General features: G+C 45.1%; 1 protein-coding gene across 1 annotated transcript in view; it reads right to left on the reverse strand.

Annotated features, from left to right (window-relative positions):
* LOC143284328 (teneurin-m-like) overlaps positions 1-17,917 on the reverse strand; it is a 247,677-nt gene that overhangs the window by 132,554 nt on the left and 97,206 nt on the right. The window contains exon 5 of the mRNA XM_076591037.1: positions 9,459-9,667. Coding sequence (XP_076447152.1) covers positions 9,459-9,667 — 209 coding nt within the window. The remainder of the gene's footprint in view (positions 1-9,458; positions 9,668-17,917) is intronic.

Here is a 17,917-nt window from a genome sequence, read left to right on the forward strand (position 1 = left end):
ATAAACAAAGCAGAAACCAGAGTCTCATTTTTCATCTAAAAAAACAGTAACAAACAAACACACACACGAAAAAAAAAAAAGAAGGGAAAAAAAAAAGAACAAGTCATTAGCTTTTCTTTCCCTTCCTGTCTGTGCAGAGCCAATCACAGTCCAGCCAGATGCACCATGGGACACAACTCAACGGGCGGGGTCGCGCATTTTATGCGCAACCAAAAGACGTCCACTTTCGATCTGGGACACATTTGCTTGCAGAATCTGTCTTCGGTTCCCCCCACCCCTCTCAGCTTATGGGCAAAGTGTCAAACGTTTGCGTGTTGAAAATCTCATAGGATATCCAATGGCATGGAAAAGAGGGCTATGCTTTGTTGTCCGCACGCTTGGGGGAGTGGGTTCTGTGAAAGTTTGAGACAGTGCCTTAAATTAAGACAGAGGGACAGAGGGGAAAGGGGGGGGGGGGGGTTGGAAGAGGGAGGAGGGAGGAGGTGGAGACAAACACAGAGAGAAGCGGAACGGGGAGTAGGATGTGGTAGGTGGGAAGGGGTGCGGAGATAATGATTGTAAGGCAAGCAGCCGGAGATAGAGCGAACTGGCAAATGAGCAGACTGAGATGCGGCGACAGAAGAAATACAGAGAGAACGAGAGAGTTGGGAGAAGTATGAGTAGAAGACGAAGAAGAACAGAAGGAAGAAGATGATCATAAACAAATGGACAGAAAAGGAAAGAGAGAAAAGGACAAGAAAAGAAAAAGGAAGAATTCAAGTCATACTGTGTGCCTTTTCAAGCCAACCGAAGTGCAATCCAAGAGCTGACAAAAGAAAGTATATAAAGAACACCGAAGAAGGAGCACTTTACATGGGCGAAAGAACTGTACGTAATCAACGTGACCAAACTAAAACAACCCAATTCAAAACCTCGCCTTCGCCAGCAAACACATAAATTTTAATCATAACGGAAAAAAAGAAAAAGGAATTTCTTGTTTGAAGACCTGGAAAGGAGGTCTTCACAACGCCATCAGTGATGAGTTTGTCTCAAACATCATGCAACCCCCAGCAGTCAAAAACGAGGTATTCGATACTTCGATGCAGCTCATAACAAAGGCAACAAAGACCTTTTTTTCTTTCTTTTTTTTTTAAAGGAAAACAAAACAAAACAAACAAACATGAAAGAAAGGTACAGTTGCAACTTGTACGCAACGTGCAGAGAAGGGTCACTCCTTTCCACTTTTCTGTGACAGGTTGGAAGGAATTCTTGCAGACAGCAGCGGATCTGGAAGACTTTGTTCGATTCAGGTCTGGAAGTCTTGGGGGGTTGTTATCGTTTTGTGATGGATAACATTCTTCACAAGTCAGTCAACAGCTTCGTCATCTCGCATAGCAGCGTGATTTGCGACCCACACGAGAACATTGCCATCATTTTGCAAGATGACGACGACGAAGGTGAAAAAAGAAGATGAAAACCAGAGGATGAAAACCAGGAAGAAAGAGAGGAAAAAAGGAGGATGGGGAAGAGAGGAGAGGAGGAAAAGGGGGAGAAACACGAGGGAAAAAAAGAAAATGAAATCCAAAATAAAGTTCGCGTGGCTTTGAAAGAAGTGAAGGAACTGAATAAACGAAAGAAATAAGAAAAGATATTCATAAAGTTTTGTTTTTTTAAAGTGATTTTTTTTCAAAATGGGTGCATAAAAAAATAGACCGAAAAGAAGAAAGTAAAGAAATTACATGATATAAAAACTACAAAAAGAAAGAAAGAAGAAATAAAGAAAAAAAAGAGAGACAAGAAGAATAGACGTAAAAAAAAGAAAGAAAGAAACAACAAAAATCAAACAAATCTCGGGAGCATTAAAGAAACAAATACGAAAAGAAAAGAAGAAATGAATTCGAAAAGAAAGAAAACTCAAAATCTTAGGAGCATTAACGAGGGAGCGAAAAAAAAAAATCCAGCACACACACACACACACACACACACACACACACACACACACACACACACACAAGAAGCCTTGGATTATCACAGGTAAAAAAAAATCCAAAAGAGGTAGGGAAAAAAAAAGCAGAAATGTCACCAATTTCTTTTAATGCAACAAAGACAACAAAGGGACAACAGAAAGGTCATATCTCTACTTCCACCACTATATCCCCCCCCCCCACCCCCCCCCCCCCCCACACACACACTACCCGTCCACACACAGGCAATCATCGCCCCAAACCAGACACACCAAGGAGAGACCCCCCTACCCCCACCCAGCCCGCCCACCCCCAACACACACATACACAGCATCACCATATATAATACATGTAGAAACGTCGCCCAGTCTCGTCTCGCTCTGGGAAGCATTCCCATGCACACGCCCCACCTTCCTCCTTCCTTTCCATCGGCAAAACTGGGGAACGGGTGTTGCGTGTTGCAAATCTCTCAGGACGTCAAGAAGTGTGAAGAATAACAGACGTTTTTTTGGTTGTTTTTTTTTTGTGTGTGTTTGAAGGGGTGGGGGTGGGGTGGGGGTTAAAAAAAGTTTGGAAAGTCCATTCTGGAAGTTAGGAATCGTGTCTTATGTCTGAAAAGTCCGTCAGTGGGGGTGGGGGTGGGGGTGGGGGAATAAAGGGAAGCTGTGAGGGTAGGGGAGGGGAAGGGAAAGGAGGGGAGCATGAGGCAGTGGCTGACAAGACAAACGGAATAAGAGATAAGACAGAGAGAGAGAGAGACAAACAGACAGAGAGGCAGAGAAAGACAGAGAGATAGGAGGAGGAGGAAATAATAGAAGAGGGAGGGAAGGAAATGGAGAGGGAAAAGGGGGTAAGGGTAAGAGAGAGAGAGGGGGGGGGGTGGACAGAGAGAGACAGAGAGAGAGAGAGACAGACAGACAGAGAAAGACAGAGACAGAGACAGAGAGAGAGGAGGAGGAAATAATAGAAAGCATCGGGCACAGAGTGAAAAGGAAACAGACACACAGACAGGCATATAAACAGAGAGGCAGACAGACAATGAGACAGAGACAGTGTATTACAATACAGAAGGTCGTGACAAGTGATAGAAAGAAGGTGAGAAACAGGAAGAAAAAAAGAAATAAGGAATGAATGAATGAAGTCATTAGGCGAGAAAGATAGAAGATAATAAAAAGGAAAGAAACGAACAAGCAACTTTAGAGTGTTTGAGAAAAAGAAAAGAAAGAAAAGAAACACAGAAAGAAATAATGACGAGAGGAGAGTAACAAAGAAATCAAAAAGTAACCTGAGAGCGTTAAAGAAAGAAACAAAGGAATAACAGAAAAAAATAAGAGCCTCAAAGACAGAAAGAAAGAAAGAATAAAAACAAAAAGAAAATTGGAACACAAACAACAAATGAAAAAAAAGAGAAGAAAATAGCGATAGAAAACAGCAGCAGAAATGTCACCAAGAACAACAACAACAACAACAACAAAACACAAACAAAAATGCAGAATGGAAACAAAGGGACCACAGAAATAATCATCACATCTATACTTCCACCCTTATTTCCCCTCCCACCCACCTACACCCTGCCACCCCTTTCAAACACACCCAATCATCATCATCCACAACCGGACACACCACAGAGGAGACACACTCCACCACACACAGCATTACATCACCATACATGTTTCTAGAAACGTCGCCCAGTCTCGCTCTGGGAAGCATTCCCATGCACGCCCCACCTTCCTCTTTCATCGGCAAAAATGGGAAACGAGTGTTGCGTGTTGCAAATCTCTCAGGACTTCAAGAAGTGTGAAGAATAATGGACATGTTTTTGGGAAGGATTTTTTTTTTCGGGGTGGGTGGGGGTGGGGGGGGTGGGGGGGGGAAGTTCAGAAAGTCCATTCTAGAACTTTGTGATGGTGTCTTATAGGTCTGAAAAGATGGTAACTGGGAGAGGGGGTGGATGGAGAATGGATGGAGATAGGGAGCAGGAGTTCAGGTGGGGTTGGGTTTTTTTTTTTAAACAGAGAGCAGAGAGAAGGCAGTTGAGGGACACAGGGAGTGAAAAGGAAAGAAATTTAAGGAGAATGACTGTCAGACACAGGAACACAGATGTGGACAGAGAAACACGCCAGTTTGCATGTGGAAGATAAATTACGTGATTTTTTTTTTTTTTTTTTTTTAGAGAGAGAGAAGGAAGAAAGAGAAAGAGATAAAGAAACAGAGAGAAGGAAAGAGAAAAACCAATGAACAAAATACAGAAAGGAAACAAGAAGACAACAAAAACGTCACATCTCCCCTTCCGCTATTCTCTCCCCCTTCCTCTAAAAAGCCAATCATCATCCACAACCAGACACACCACAGAGGAGACACACTCCGCCACACACAGCATTACATCACACACAGCATTACATCACACACAGCATTACATCACACTCAGCATTACATCACACACAGCATTACATCACACTCAGCATTACATCACACACAGCATTACATCACACTCAGCATTACATCACACACAGCATTACATCACACTCAGCATTACATCACACACAGCATTACATCACACACAGCATTACATCACACACAGCATTACATCACCATACATGTTTCTAGAAACGTCGCCCAGTCTCGCTCTGGGAAGCATTCCCATGCACGCCCCACCTTCCTCTTTCCTTTCATCGGCAAAAACGGGAAACGGGTGTTGCGTGTTGCAAATCTCTCAGGACTTCAAGGAGTGTGAAGAATAATGGACATGTTTTTGGGGAAGTTTTTTTTTTTTCTGGAGGAAAAAGTTTGGAAAGTCCATTCTAGAACTTTGTGATGGTGTCTTATAGGTCTGAAAAGATGGTAACTGGGAGAGGGGGTGGATGGAGAATGGATGGAGATAGGGAGCAGGAATTCAGGTGGTGTGGGTTTTTTTTTTTAAACACAGAGAGCAGAGAGAAGGCAGTTGAGGGACACAGGGAGTGAAAAGGAAAGAAATGTAAGGAGAATGACTGTCAGACACAGGAACACAGATGTGGACAGAGAAACACGCCAGTTTGCATGTGGAAGATAAATTACGTGATTTTTTTTATTTTTTTTTTTTAGAGAGAAGGAAGAAAGAGAAAGAGATAAAGAAACAGAGAGAAGGAAAGAGAAAAACCAATGAACAAAATACAGAAAGGAAACAAGAAGACAACAAAAATGTCACATCTCCCCTTCCGCTATTCTCTCCCCCTTCCTCTAAAAAGCCAATCATCATCCACAACCAGACACACCACAGAGGAGACACACTCCGCCACACACAGCGTTACATCACACACAGCATTACATCACGCTTAGCATTACATCACACACAGCGTTACATCACACTCAGCATTACATCACACACAGCATTACATCACCATACATGTTTCTAGAAACGTCGCCCAGTCTCGCTCTGGGAAGCATTCCCATGCACACGCCCCACCTTCCTCTTTCCTTTCATCGGCAAAAATGGGAAACGAGTGTTGCGTGTTGCAAATCTCTCAGGACTTCAAGAAGTGTGAAGAATAATGGACATGTTTTTGGGAAGGATTTTTTTTTTCCCGGGGGGGAAAAGTTCGGAAAGTCCATTCTAAAACTTTGTGATAGTGTCTTATAGGTCTGAAAAGATGGTAACTGGGAGTGGGGGTGGATGGAGAATGGATGGAGATAGGGAGCAGCAGTTCAGGTGGGGTGGGTTTTTTTTTTTTTAAACACAGAGAGCAGAGAGAAGGCAGTTGAGGGACACAGGGAGTGAAAAGGAAAGAAATGTAAGGAGAATGACGGTCGGACACAGGAACACAGATGTGGACAGAGAAACACGCCAGTTTGCAGTGGAAGATAAATTACGTGATTTTTTTTTTTTTAAATTTTTTTTTTAGAGAGAGAGAGAAGGAAGAAAGAGAAAGAGAGAAAGAAACAGAGAGAAGGAAAGAGAAAAACCAATGAACAAAATACAGAAAGGAAACAAGAAGACAACAAAAATGTCACATCTCCCCTTCCGCTATTCTCTCCCCCTTCCTCTAAAAAGCCAATCATCATCCACAACCAGACACACCACAGAGGAGACACACTCCGCCACACACAGCGTTACATCACACACAGCATTACATCACACACAGCATTACATCACACTCAGCATTACATCACACACAGCATTACATCACACACAGCATTACATCACACACAGCATTACATCACCATACATGTTTCTAGAAACGTCGCCCAGTCTCGCTCTGGGAAGCATTCCCATGCACACGCCCCACCTTCCTCCTTCCTTTCATCGGCAAAAATGGGAAACGGGTGTTGCGTGTTGCAAATCTCTCAGGACGTCAAGAAGTGTGAAGAATAATGGACATGTTTTGGGGGAAGTTTTTTTTTTCTGGAGGAAAAAGTTTGGAAAGTCCATTCTAGAACTTTGTGATGGTGTCTTATAGGTCTGAAAAGATGGTAACTGGGGTGGGGGTGGAGGGAGAATGGATGGAGATAGGGAGCAGGAGTTCTGTTGGAGGGAGGGGGTGGAGGGGGGAACCCTTTCACTACCAAACTCGCATTTATGCAGCAGCTAGGTAGAGGACCCATGTCAAAACCTACTGCTCTTTATGTTCGGGGGTAGGATAGACCATATTTTCTACACATCATCACAGAGTGAATCCCCAGTATTTTTAGACTCCATTTTTCTGTGTATGTAGCACAAGGGAATTTTGCACTCTAAATTGACTGGCGGTGAAAGGGTTAAAGAAAGAGAAGGCGGGAGAGGGACACAGAATCAGAGTGAAAAGGAAAGAAATGTAAGGAGAATGAGGGTCGGACACAGGAACGGAGATGTGGACAGAGAAACAGGCCGGTCTGCATGTGGAAGATCGAACAGAATAGAATAGAACATGTCTTTATTACCAAGTGTACCGGGGTCACCAGGAATATAGGAATAATACATGCATGATCAGAGAAAAGGAAGAGAGAGAGAGGGAGAGAAGGAGAAAGCGAGCAAGACAGAGAGAGAGAGAGAGTGAGAAAGAGAGAGCGAGAGAGACAGAGACAGAGAGAGAGAGAAACTGGACAAGAAAAACACTGGTTGTGAGACAGAAAGGAGAGAATGGAGGAATAATGAGAAAGAGGAGGAGAGGGAGGAGGAGGAGGAAGAGGGGGAGGAGGATGAGACGAAGGACATAAAGACAATCACGAAAAGCAGCAACCAAGGAAAGGCGGAACAAAAACTGTCACAAGTCTCACACACCTCAATGAGAATCTGTGCATGTTCAGTTGGCAGGCAGCCTTTTCACGCAGTGAAAAAAGTCTAATTCCACTGCAACCACGCCTCAAATCTCTCCCCTCCCTCCCTCACTCCCCCGCTCTCTCTGTGTCTCCTTCTCTCTCTCTCTCTCAGTCCCTCTCTCTCTACTCCCTTACACTCCCTCAGTCTATTCTTTCCTTCCTTCATGACCCCCCCCCCCAACCCCCCGCCCTTTATTTTCTCTTCCACCTTTATTCCCTGCCTTACACCCCACCCCACCCCCTCTCTCTCACACATAACAAATCAAAAAGACATCAAAATGAAAGCAGACAAAAGAACAGGGGGCGACTGCAGTCACCCACGTTTTTACAACCTCCCCCTCCCCTCCCCGAACCTCTAACCACCACCCGCCACCACAACCACCACCAAAACCTCCCGCCATTGTCTCCGCAACAATGCACCGGATGTGCGCTCAACAGCCAATCATTTCACAGCTGATGCACTGTGGGATGCCAGCTTCTGGTGGCCACATATGGCATTGAAAGTTTAAAAAAAAAACAAAAAAAACAAAAAAAACTCCAGCATGGCGGGTTCAGCGCTTTGAAAAGCAATTTCATGCATGTCTATTCTCTCCTCGCTCCATTTATTGGAAGTGCATATAAATGGAAAAATGGTGCGTGTCGGAGAAAATGGCCAGTCTTTAAAAAAAAGGGGGGAAAAGCAAAACAAAACTTAAAAAAAACACAACACACACAAAACATAAAAAACCCAACAACTGGTGATAAGTACTAAAACGCCCGTGAAAAAAGTTGGAAAGTGAGTTATGGAACTTATAGTGCATAAGTCTAAAGTTTCGAAAGGAGCAGACGTCAATAGAGGATGGAAGAGATGAGTGGGGGTGTGGGGGTGGTGGTGATGTGGGGTGTTGATGGGGTGGGGGTGTCAGTACCATAAGGCTTTGTGACAGAGAGAGAGAGAGAGAGAGAGAGAGAGAGAGAGAGAGAGAGAGACAGACAGACAGACAGACAGACAGAGACAGAGAGAGAGAGAGAGAGCTGCACACGCACACACTACTCACATACATCTCTCTCCCTCTCACACTCTCTCTGTGTGTCTCACTCTCTCTCTCAAAATTAATAGACACACACAGACATGCACAGACACACACAGACACACACACACATATGGTATGAGAGAGAGAGAGAGAGAGAGAGAGAGAGGGAGGGAGGGAGGGAGAGAGAGAGAGAGGGAGAGAGAGAGGCGCGAAGGAGCGAAGACCAAGACAAGAGCAAATCTTTATTTACGAGGGTTTGATATAAGCTCATATGAAGGGATTTTATGTGTATCTTTTTCGGGAGGGGGGGGGGGGCATGAGGAGCAGGGAAAGGGAGGGGGTTGTGTACGTGGCCAGAGAGTGACAGAGAGACTCAGACAATTTATTCGTTTTCGTCCAAAAAGCCCCATATACATAAGGGGTGTTAACGATATTTTATAATGTCAGCAGATGAAGAGAGAGAGAGGGGGGGGGGGGGAATCGGAGAGAGAAAGAGAGAGAGAACCAGACAGTAATGACAGAGAAAAACAGCAGATGGTCGGATAAACAGCGATAAACAGACACACGCAGGCATTATCCCTTTCAATCGCACTATCTCCTATCAGCACGCTCGCACACACACACACACAAACACACATGCCCCCACCCGCCTCGAAAAAAAAAAAAGAAAGAAAAAGAGAAGTACATGCAAAAACACAAATAAACACGCGAGCGCACGCGAACACATACACACGCACGTACACTGGCACACATACACACACACACACAACACACACACACACACACACACACACACACACATACATACACACACACACACACACACACACACATACACGCGTGCGGCGCGCGCATTCTCTCTCTTTTCTTCTGTTCTCTCTGAATAACACAAACACGCGCGCGCAAGCACACACACACACACACACACACACACACACACACACACACACACACACACACACACACATATACACAGAGGGGGGGCGGGGACTGGAGACCGTCAGACAGATAGACACACAAAGAGCGATACAGATCACTTTAGTAGTCTGGTCACAGTAACAGTAAGAGGCGTGCGTGCGTGCGTGCGTGCGTCCGTGCATATGTATGCACAGATACAGACAGACACAGACACACAAACAAACACAACACACACACACACACACACACACACTGACACACACACAAACATACACACACACACACACACTTTCCACACACACACACTCACCTGCAAAGTAGACAGTGCAGGCCAGCAGGGCCACGCACATGATGAGCAGCAGGAGCGCCGTGCACTTCCAGGTGCAGCGCTGGCTCAGCTGCTTCTTCATGCAGTGGCTGGTGCCGCTGAACTTGGAGTAGTCCGTGTAGTCGTTCGACGGCGGGTAGGAGCCGGGTGGGATCCGCGCCACCCCGAACTGTGGGTAGTGGGTCCCAGGCCTGCGGGGACGGACGGAGACCACCCCGAAATATTATTTACATAGTGTTATTTTGTATTACTCTTTGTTGTCACAAACAGATCCTCTCTACTCTGTGTGAAATTTGGACTGCTCTCCCCAGGTAGAGCGCATCGCTACACTGACAGCGCCACCCATTTTCGTGTTGGTGTACTTTTTTTTTCCGCCTGCAATTTTATTTGTTTTTCCTATCGAAGTGGATTCTTTTTTTATTTTATTTTTTTTATTGAATTTTGCCAGGGACAACTCTTTTGTTGCCGTGGGTTCTTTTACGTGCGCTAAATGCACGCTGCACACACGAGACCTCGGTTTATCGTCTCATCCGAATGACTAGCGTCCAGACCACCACTCAAGGTCCAGTGGAGGGGAAGAAAATACTTGGCGACTGGCGACTTATGCGATGTAATGCAATGTAGTGGGGTGGAGTGTAAAGTAATGTAGTATAGTGTTGTGTTATTTTATGTTATGTTCTTGTGTTTTGTGTTGTGTTGTGTTGTGTTATGTTATGTTATGTAGCAGTGGAGTAATTAGACTAGTGGTTACCTAATCCGCTGTGTGCAATTTGAGTAATGTAGAGTAATGTAACGCAATCAAATGTAGCGTTACTCTGTGTTGCGTTACACTATGCAATGCAATGCATATATGCTATGTTATGTCGCAGTGGAGTTGTAGCCTAGTGGTAAACCATCCGCTTTAGAAGCGAGGTAAACTGAGCGCACAGGATCGAATCTCACACTCGGTGCAATCCCCCCCCCCCCCACTCCAAAAGACCTTGAATGGTAGTCTGGACGCTAGTCATTTGGATGAGACGAGGTCCCGTGTGTAGGATGCACTTAGCGCGCCCCAACATTTACTTGGCGCACGTCTAAGAACCCACGACATCAAAAACGTTGTCCCTGGCCAAAACAAAACGTGGAAAAAATCCACTTTGATAGGAAAACAAAATGCACTGTAGCTACGTACTCTCCCCGGGGAAATCCGCAAATATTTCACTCAGAGAAATCTGTTGTGATAAAAGTGTAAAACAACACAATGCAGTTATATTATGTCTTGTTATATTACGTTAAATAAACAAATGAAATAGATAAACAATAAATACACAAGTACATAAATAAAACACACACACACACACACACATATACATATATACATTTATGTATATACGTATGATCTTATAATTATACAAACAAGCAAACATACATTTTAACAGGGGTTTATATATAAGACATATCATACAACAGAAATACAAGAAAAAAAACCGAATGCACGACCAAAGAATTAATCGATAGAACAACCAACCAATAAATGAACACTTAAACGCAAGAAGGCGCTAACTAACGAAACAGACAGGCAAAACAAAGAAGAAACAGGGTAACAAACAAGACACAGGAGAAGAAATGCAAGCCTGCTTAAAGAGATTTTTTTTTTTTCCCCCGCAGGCTCTTTGCCTTCATCCTGCGACCAAAAGCAATCACGGATGCTATGAATACCACCTCCCTGCTTGCTTGCCGGCAGACACAGACACAGTCATAGTCTGTTTTCTAGCGCTGCCATCAGTTGACCATGGCTTGAAAGGAACCCGAGCGAGTCTCACTACTGTCTGAAACTACCTTCTTTCTCTCTACGAGTCACTGTGAGGGCTGTGATGCTCTCGCCCTAAAGGTGCCGACCCACCCACACTGCCAGACACTGCGGTACGACAGTGAGATAATGTCTGACCCTAGTGTCTTGCCCTGGTACTTTTTTTTTCCATGTTATCTCTTTAATGCTGCTGACATGTGTATACTCTTTATTTTTTCCCCTTGGTGTGGATGTGGATGTGGGTACGATACATTATAAGTGTGTATAGCCATGGTTATGTGACTCAATGGTAAGTTATATAAAAGTATTATATCAATGTTTGACTGAATTTGCTTTTTGGCCTGCATTTTTGCTGCCGTTATCGTTATAAAATTTTGAATTGAAAAAGTTATAAGAAAAAGTATGTTATATTGATAGTGTATGGCTGTCAGCTCACTGAGATATCATTGAGCTTACAGGTCAGGATCATTCTTCATTTTGAACTGCTTCCTTTTATGCGGGGGGGTGGGGGGGTGGGACTGCATAACATTCGTTCAGCAAAATCACTAGCATCACTGGCATGTACACACAGAGAAGAATGTAGCAAATGGCTTCTTAAAGCTGCTGTCATATTGATCTCACTTCACACCAAGTTTCAATAGTGAAAGGGTTTGCGCCTTTCTCTCGGTTTTCTGTTTGTGTGTTTCTCTTATATTATTCGTTCTGTCTCATCCGCTCATCCGTGTCTCTTGCATGTAAGGAGGTAGGGGGAAGAGTGGTGAAGATGTTTATATGCCAGTACAGTGTTCGTCAGGGTCAGGGTCAGGGTCAGGATCAGGGTCTCTCTCTCTCTCTCTCTCTCTCTCATTCATGTGTAGCATTCATGCTAGGGCTTTGTTGTTGTTTTTCCCTTGGTGTGTGTGTGTGTGTGTGTGTGTGTGTGTGTGTGTGTGTGTGTGTGTGTGTGTTAGTGTGTTAGTGTGTGTGTGTGTGTGTGTGTGTGTGTGTGTGTGTGTGTGTTACTCGCTTCCGTTCCGTACAGATGTGAGCGATGTTGTGTCTCTCAGTTTGACGCTGTGTTATACTCGTACATTATACATGTATTAAGTATTCAGTATAACTACATTTATATGCGTACATGTTTGTGTGTCTCTTAGAACAACGGCAGATGTGTAAGTCGGCCAAAGTGCTAATATCTTCACCGTTGGAAAATAAAGATTCATTCATTCATTCATTCATTCTCTCTCTCTCTCTCTCTCTCTCTCTCTCTCTCTCTCTCTCTCTCGTTATCCTGGTCTCTCCCCGACTTTCATTCTTTGTCTCCAGTCCCCTCTCCCTCATCCTCCTTACTCTCTTTTTTTTCTCTGCCTCTCTTTCTCTCTCCCTCAACCCGCCGCCTTTCTTTGTCAATCTCTCATGCGTATCCGCAGTCTTTTTTTCTGCACATGTGTGTGTGTGTGTGTGTGTGTGTGTGTGTGTGTGTGTGTGTGTGTGTGTGTCTGTGTGTGTCTGTGTCTGTGTGTGTGTGTGTGTCTGTGGCTGTGTCTGTGCGTGCCTCTTTTCTTTTTTTGTTAACCCATCCTCTCGAGAATTACATAGCACTTCGATCTACGGACCAATGAATCGCAAATACGAGCCACTAAAATCCCCGGGCAAGCGAATAAAATGCCCCGTCCCCACCCCCCTCCCCTCCTCCATCCCACCCTTAACTCTCCAGATGATTCCCATTCCCCCCACACCCCTTCACAACAAAAGTAAAACCTTACAAGAAGAATGATTGGAAGACTGATGCTTACAAGGGGGGTAGACTGAAAGACATAACTGAACTGTAGGAATTGAACGGAACTCCCGTCTTTTTAGCGAACCCCAGTCAAGTGTCCCCGGCCCTCTCCCGCCTCCCAGCCCCTCAACATCGTAAATACGCCAGCAGCAACTACCAACTTTTCACCGAAATGCTCCCGATTCGCCCGAAAAAACTCCCGATTCGCTTCTGTGTGTGCGTGTGTATGTGTGTGTGTCAGCTTGCGGCAAATAGACTCACTGCTCTTCGTTCGATCGTGCGTCAGTGACAGTGGCTTGATGTCTTTTCGGAGAGGCGAGTGCTCACGGAAACACCCGACAGGCCGAAAAAAGTCGCGTCCCGCTGGGGGTGCGATTGATTTTTGCGGTGCCGGGCGCGTACGTAGCAACACTCGCTAAATATAGCTTATCTTTTTCTCTCAGCCAGGACCAGGACGGGTGTGGGAATAAGAAGAGAGATAGAACGAGGAAGTACAGAGAGACACACACAGAGAGAGAGAGAGACAGACAGACAGACAAACAGAGAACAGAGACAGAGACAGACAGAGACAGAGAGACATATATAGACATAGAGAAAGAAAGAGAGACTGAGAACAGGAGAGAGGGGGGAGAGAGGGAGAGAGACAGACAAAGAGAAGTCGGGAGTTGGCGAGAGAGAGAGAGAGAGAGAGAGAGACATAGACTTAAACAGAGAAGGAAAGAGACTGGAGAGGAATGAGTGTATGTGAGTGTGTCTGGAGGGGGAAAGACAGGAAGAAGAGTGGGGTGGGAGGTGGGGGTGTAAATGACAACCGTGCACGCCGGCGGTGTGTGTGTGTGTGTGTGTGTGTGTGTGTGAGAAGAAGAAGGGAATAAGAGAGGAGAAAAAGAAGACAGGCAAAGAGATAAGGATTGGGAAGGGAAAGAGATTGACAGAGAAAAAAACAATCACAGAAAGAAAGAAGAAGAGGGGAGGGGGGGGGGGGGGTGAGTGAGCGAGAGAAAAGGATGAGGAGGAAGAAAGAAAGAAAGGAGGAGAGACAGACAGACAAAGAGACAGAAAGAGAGAATGCGAGCACGTGCGCGAGAAAGAGAGACAGACAGAGACAGATAACGAGAAGCAGAGACAAAAATGAGAGAAAAGACCTAAGGGAGAGAGAGAGAGAGAGAGAGAGAGAGAGAGAGAAAAGACAGACACGCACAAAACCTCCCTTGCCCCCCCCCCCTCTCTCTCTCTCTCCTCACGCTCACCTTCCAACCCTTCTCTCACTCCCATCCTCTTCGCACCCACCTCCCACCCCCACACCCTCACCCTCATCCCCCACCAACACACACACACACACACACACACACACACACACACACACACCCATCACAGACACACACACACCTCCCGTCCTTCCATTGCGTGACAGTATCAGGGCATGACCAGAAAAGAAGAAGAAAGAAGAAAAAAAAGAAGAAAAAAAAAAAGAGGTGAACTTCACAGCTACCCCTCTCCCCCCCCCCCCGGCCCCCCGCGCGCCCCCAAAAAGCACCCCTCCCCCCCCTCCAATTTCTCACCACCGGGGAAACTGATCGAACCGCCCTCCCCGAAAAAGAAAATCAGATCAACCCCCCCAGTCGCCCAAGCTGTCTTGTCGCCTTTTTGAAGGAGGAAGCATCTAGCAGCAGCTAGCAGCAGCAGCAGTAGCAGTAGCATTAGCACCCCCACCCCCCCCCCCCCCTCCTCCTCCTCTCCTCTCTTCCCCTCTCCCCAAGCACATGCACCGTGTAACTTTTGAAGCTCATAGGCTTACTGAGATCAATAACGTCTACAGCTTTTTTTTTTTTTTTTTTTCGTGCCCCCATGTGGAGAATGGTGCTGGGTTGAACCGACCCCCCCCCCCCCTTCCAGAAATGTACATACTAGGGTTATTATTCTCTCCCTCTCTCTCTCTCTCTCTCTCTATGCGTGGAGGGGTAGAGGTGGCGCGCGTGCGTGTGTGTGTGTGTGTGTGTGTGTGTGTGTGTGTGTGTGTGGTGTTGTTTTCGTTGTTGTTTTTTTCCGGCCAATGAAGAAAGCCTCGTGTTAAGCACTTAAAAGAAAGAAGTAACAGAAAGAAAGAATGAGAAAAAAAGAGAAAACATGTGTTCCAAGGATCTGCATGCAACTGAGGGAAAAAAAAGGGGGGGGTGGGGGTGGAGGACTTACAAGCACACACGTGATTCCTCCTGCTGATCTAAAAATAACGACGACGAAACCCGAAAATGCGGGGATATGTATATCGAACCGAATCCTATTTGTGCTTTTGTCGAACTGAAAGATGTGAGCTGGAAACGGAACCACACCATTTCAGTCAAAAGCAGCCCATGTCGATCGACATTTCATTGTCTTTATGATCACAGTACAGATCTATCAATGTTTCAAACTTTCCCTTTCGCCTTCATTCAATTCCTTTCCATCAAAAGCAATCCATGTCCATCGCCATTTCATTTTTTTTTTAACGATCATAACACTGATCTATCATGTTTCATACTTTCCCTGTTTTCATCACCACTCACCATTTTTCGGTCTTCGATAAACCGTAAAAAAAAAAAAAAAAAAAAAAAAATAATAATAAAATTTCAAACGCTAGTTTTCGATAACCTTCTTTTACTTGACTCACTGTATTAGATTGTCATGTAGGTGCAAACTGCATAAGTTGATCCAAATTACATAGGTTTTGCTCACACCGTCAAAAAAAAACACCGAATTGTTGTAGTAGAACTATTGAAACGTTGTGCTAGTTTGTGCTAGACATGCTTAAACCACACTGGATACGCAGTTCAGAAATATCCAAAGAATTATGTTCGTTTCTGTCGAACTTTTAAAAGCTATTTCTGTCTTTGCTACTCAGATACTCCATAACAAAAATAGCTACCGAATGCTGAACGATCCCCCCAATGACCGACTTTTCAGGCAAAAATGGCGGACAAAGAAGTACAAAATCGTGCCGTCGACTTGTGAATTGTTGGCATGTTGGTTCTGGTGAATTCATTACGCTCTTTAAATAGTTGCTATGCAACAACACGTTGTTCGTGCAGTTAGTGCCATTCTGTATATTCTTTCTCCTTTTAACAGCGCAATGAAAATAAAATGTCATGCTGTCTTAAAACCGTAACTTAACCAAACGCTAATCCTGCAACGAACCGGGGCAGAAGAAGACTGACTGATTGAATCTTTAATGGGTAAAGAAATAGGCGCGGTAAAGGCCTTTTTTTCTAATTCTGCCAATTTAACGACACAAAACATAAAAATAAAGAACGACACAAAACATAAAATAAAAAATAAAATGAAATAAAACAATAAGAACGACGAATAAGAATAGTAACTGGAACAGTCTATTAAAAGTAACTAAGCAATAAAACGAACAATTGGTACATTATCACGTACGTACGTACGTATATATACACACACACATACACACACAACCACTATAAAACACACACACACACACACACACACACACACACACACACACACACACACACACACACACACACACACACACACACTATAAAACAAGCAAACAAAGACATACGTACAAACACATTCACGCCCACTCACTCAAACACACACACACACACACACGCACTTGATGTTCATTTGCTAGCATGATCACACAATATACAAGAAGAAGAAGCAGAGGAAGCAGAAGCAGAAGAAGAAGAAGGAGGAGAAGGAGGAGGAGGAGGAGGAGGAGGAGGAGACGAAGACAACAGCAAAATAAATAGCAACAATTCCAAGAAAACCACCACCTTCAACGCAGAAAACAAACCATCAACACAACAACAACAAAAACGACGCTATTTTGATACACATAAAGCCACCATACAAAGAAAACCCACCCCAAACACACACACACACACACACACACACCCACCACATGATACTGCAAACTCCAAAAAGTTTGACTGAAAACACACGCATGATATATGTATATATATATATATATATATATATATATATATACACAAAAAAACAACCCTCTCCACTCCCCCTCCCCAGGCCACCCCTCACCCCCCCCCTCCCCACACACACACACACACTCTCTCCCACAACACACACACACACAACAACAACAACAACACAACACACACACCCATTTCCCCCACACACTCCCTCCCACCCACACAAGAACACACACACACACACACACACACACACACACACACATCCACTCACACACACACACACACACACACACACACACACACACACCTATCCACCCACCTGCACCCCCCCTCCCCCCCGCACCCCCACCCCCCACACACGAACTACAACACACACACACACACACACACACACACACACACACACACACACACTGACAAACCCACCTGTCCGCACAACCCTCGGCATCCCCTCCCACACACACGCACTACAACACACACACACACACACACACACACACACACACACACACACACACACACACACACACACACACACACACATCCACTCACTCACACACACACACACACACACACACAAACCCATCCCTTCCTCCGCCCACATTCACACACCCACACATACACACACACATACACCTATCCACCCACCTGCACCCACAGCCCTCGGCATCCCCCCCTCCCACACACACACGCACTACAACACACACACACACACACACACACACATATCCACCCACCTGCACCCTTCCCTTCCCCCGCACCCCACACACACACGAACTAAAACACACACACACACACACACACACACACACACACACACACACACACACACACACACACACTGACAAACCCACCTGTCCGCACAACCCTCGGCACCCCCTCCCACACACACGCACTACAACACACACACACAAACACACACACACAAACACACATATCCACCCACTTGCACCCTTCC

Source organism: Babylonia areolata, chromosome 7 (genome assembly GCF_041734735.1).
Source record: "Babylonia areolata isolate BAREFJ2019XMU chromosome 7, ASM4173473v1, whole genome shotgun sequence".
NCBI classification, from domain to species: domain Eukaryota; kingdom Metazoa; phylum Mollusca; class Gastropoda; order Neogastropoda; family Buccinidae; genus Babylonia; species Babylonia areolata.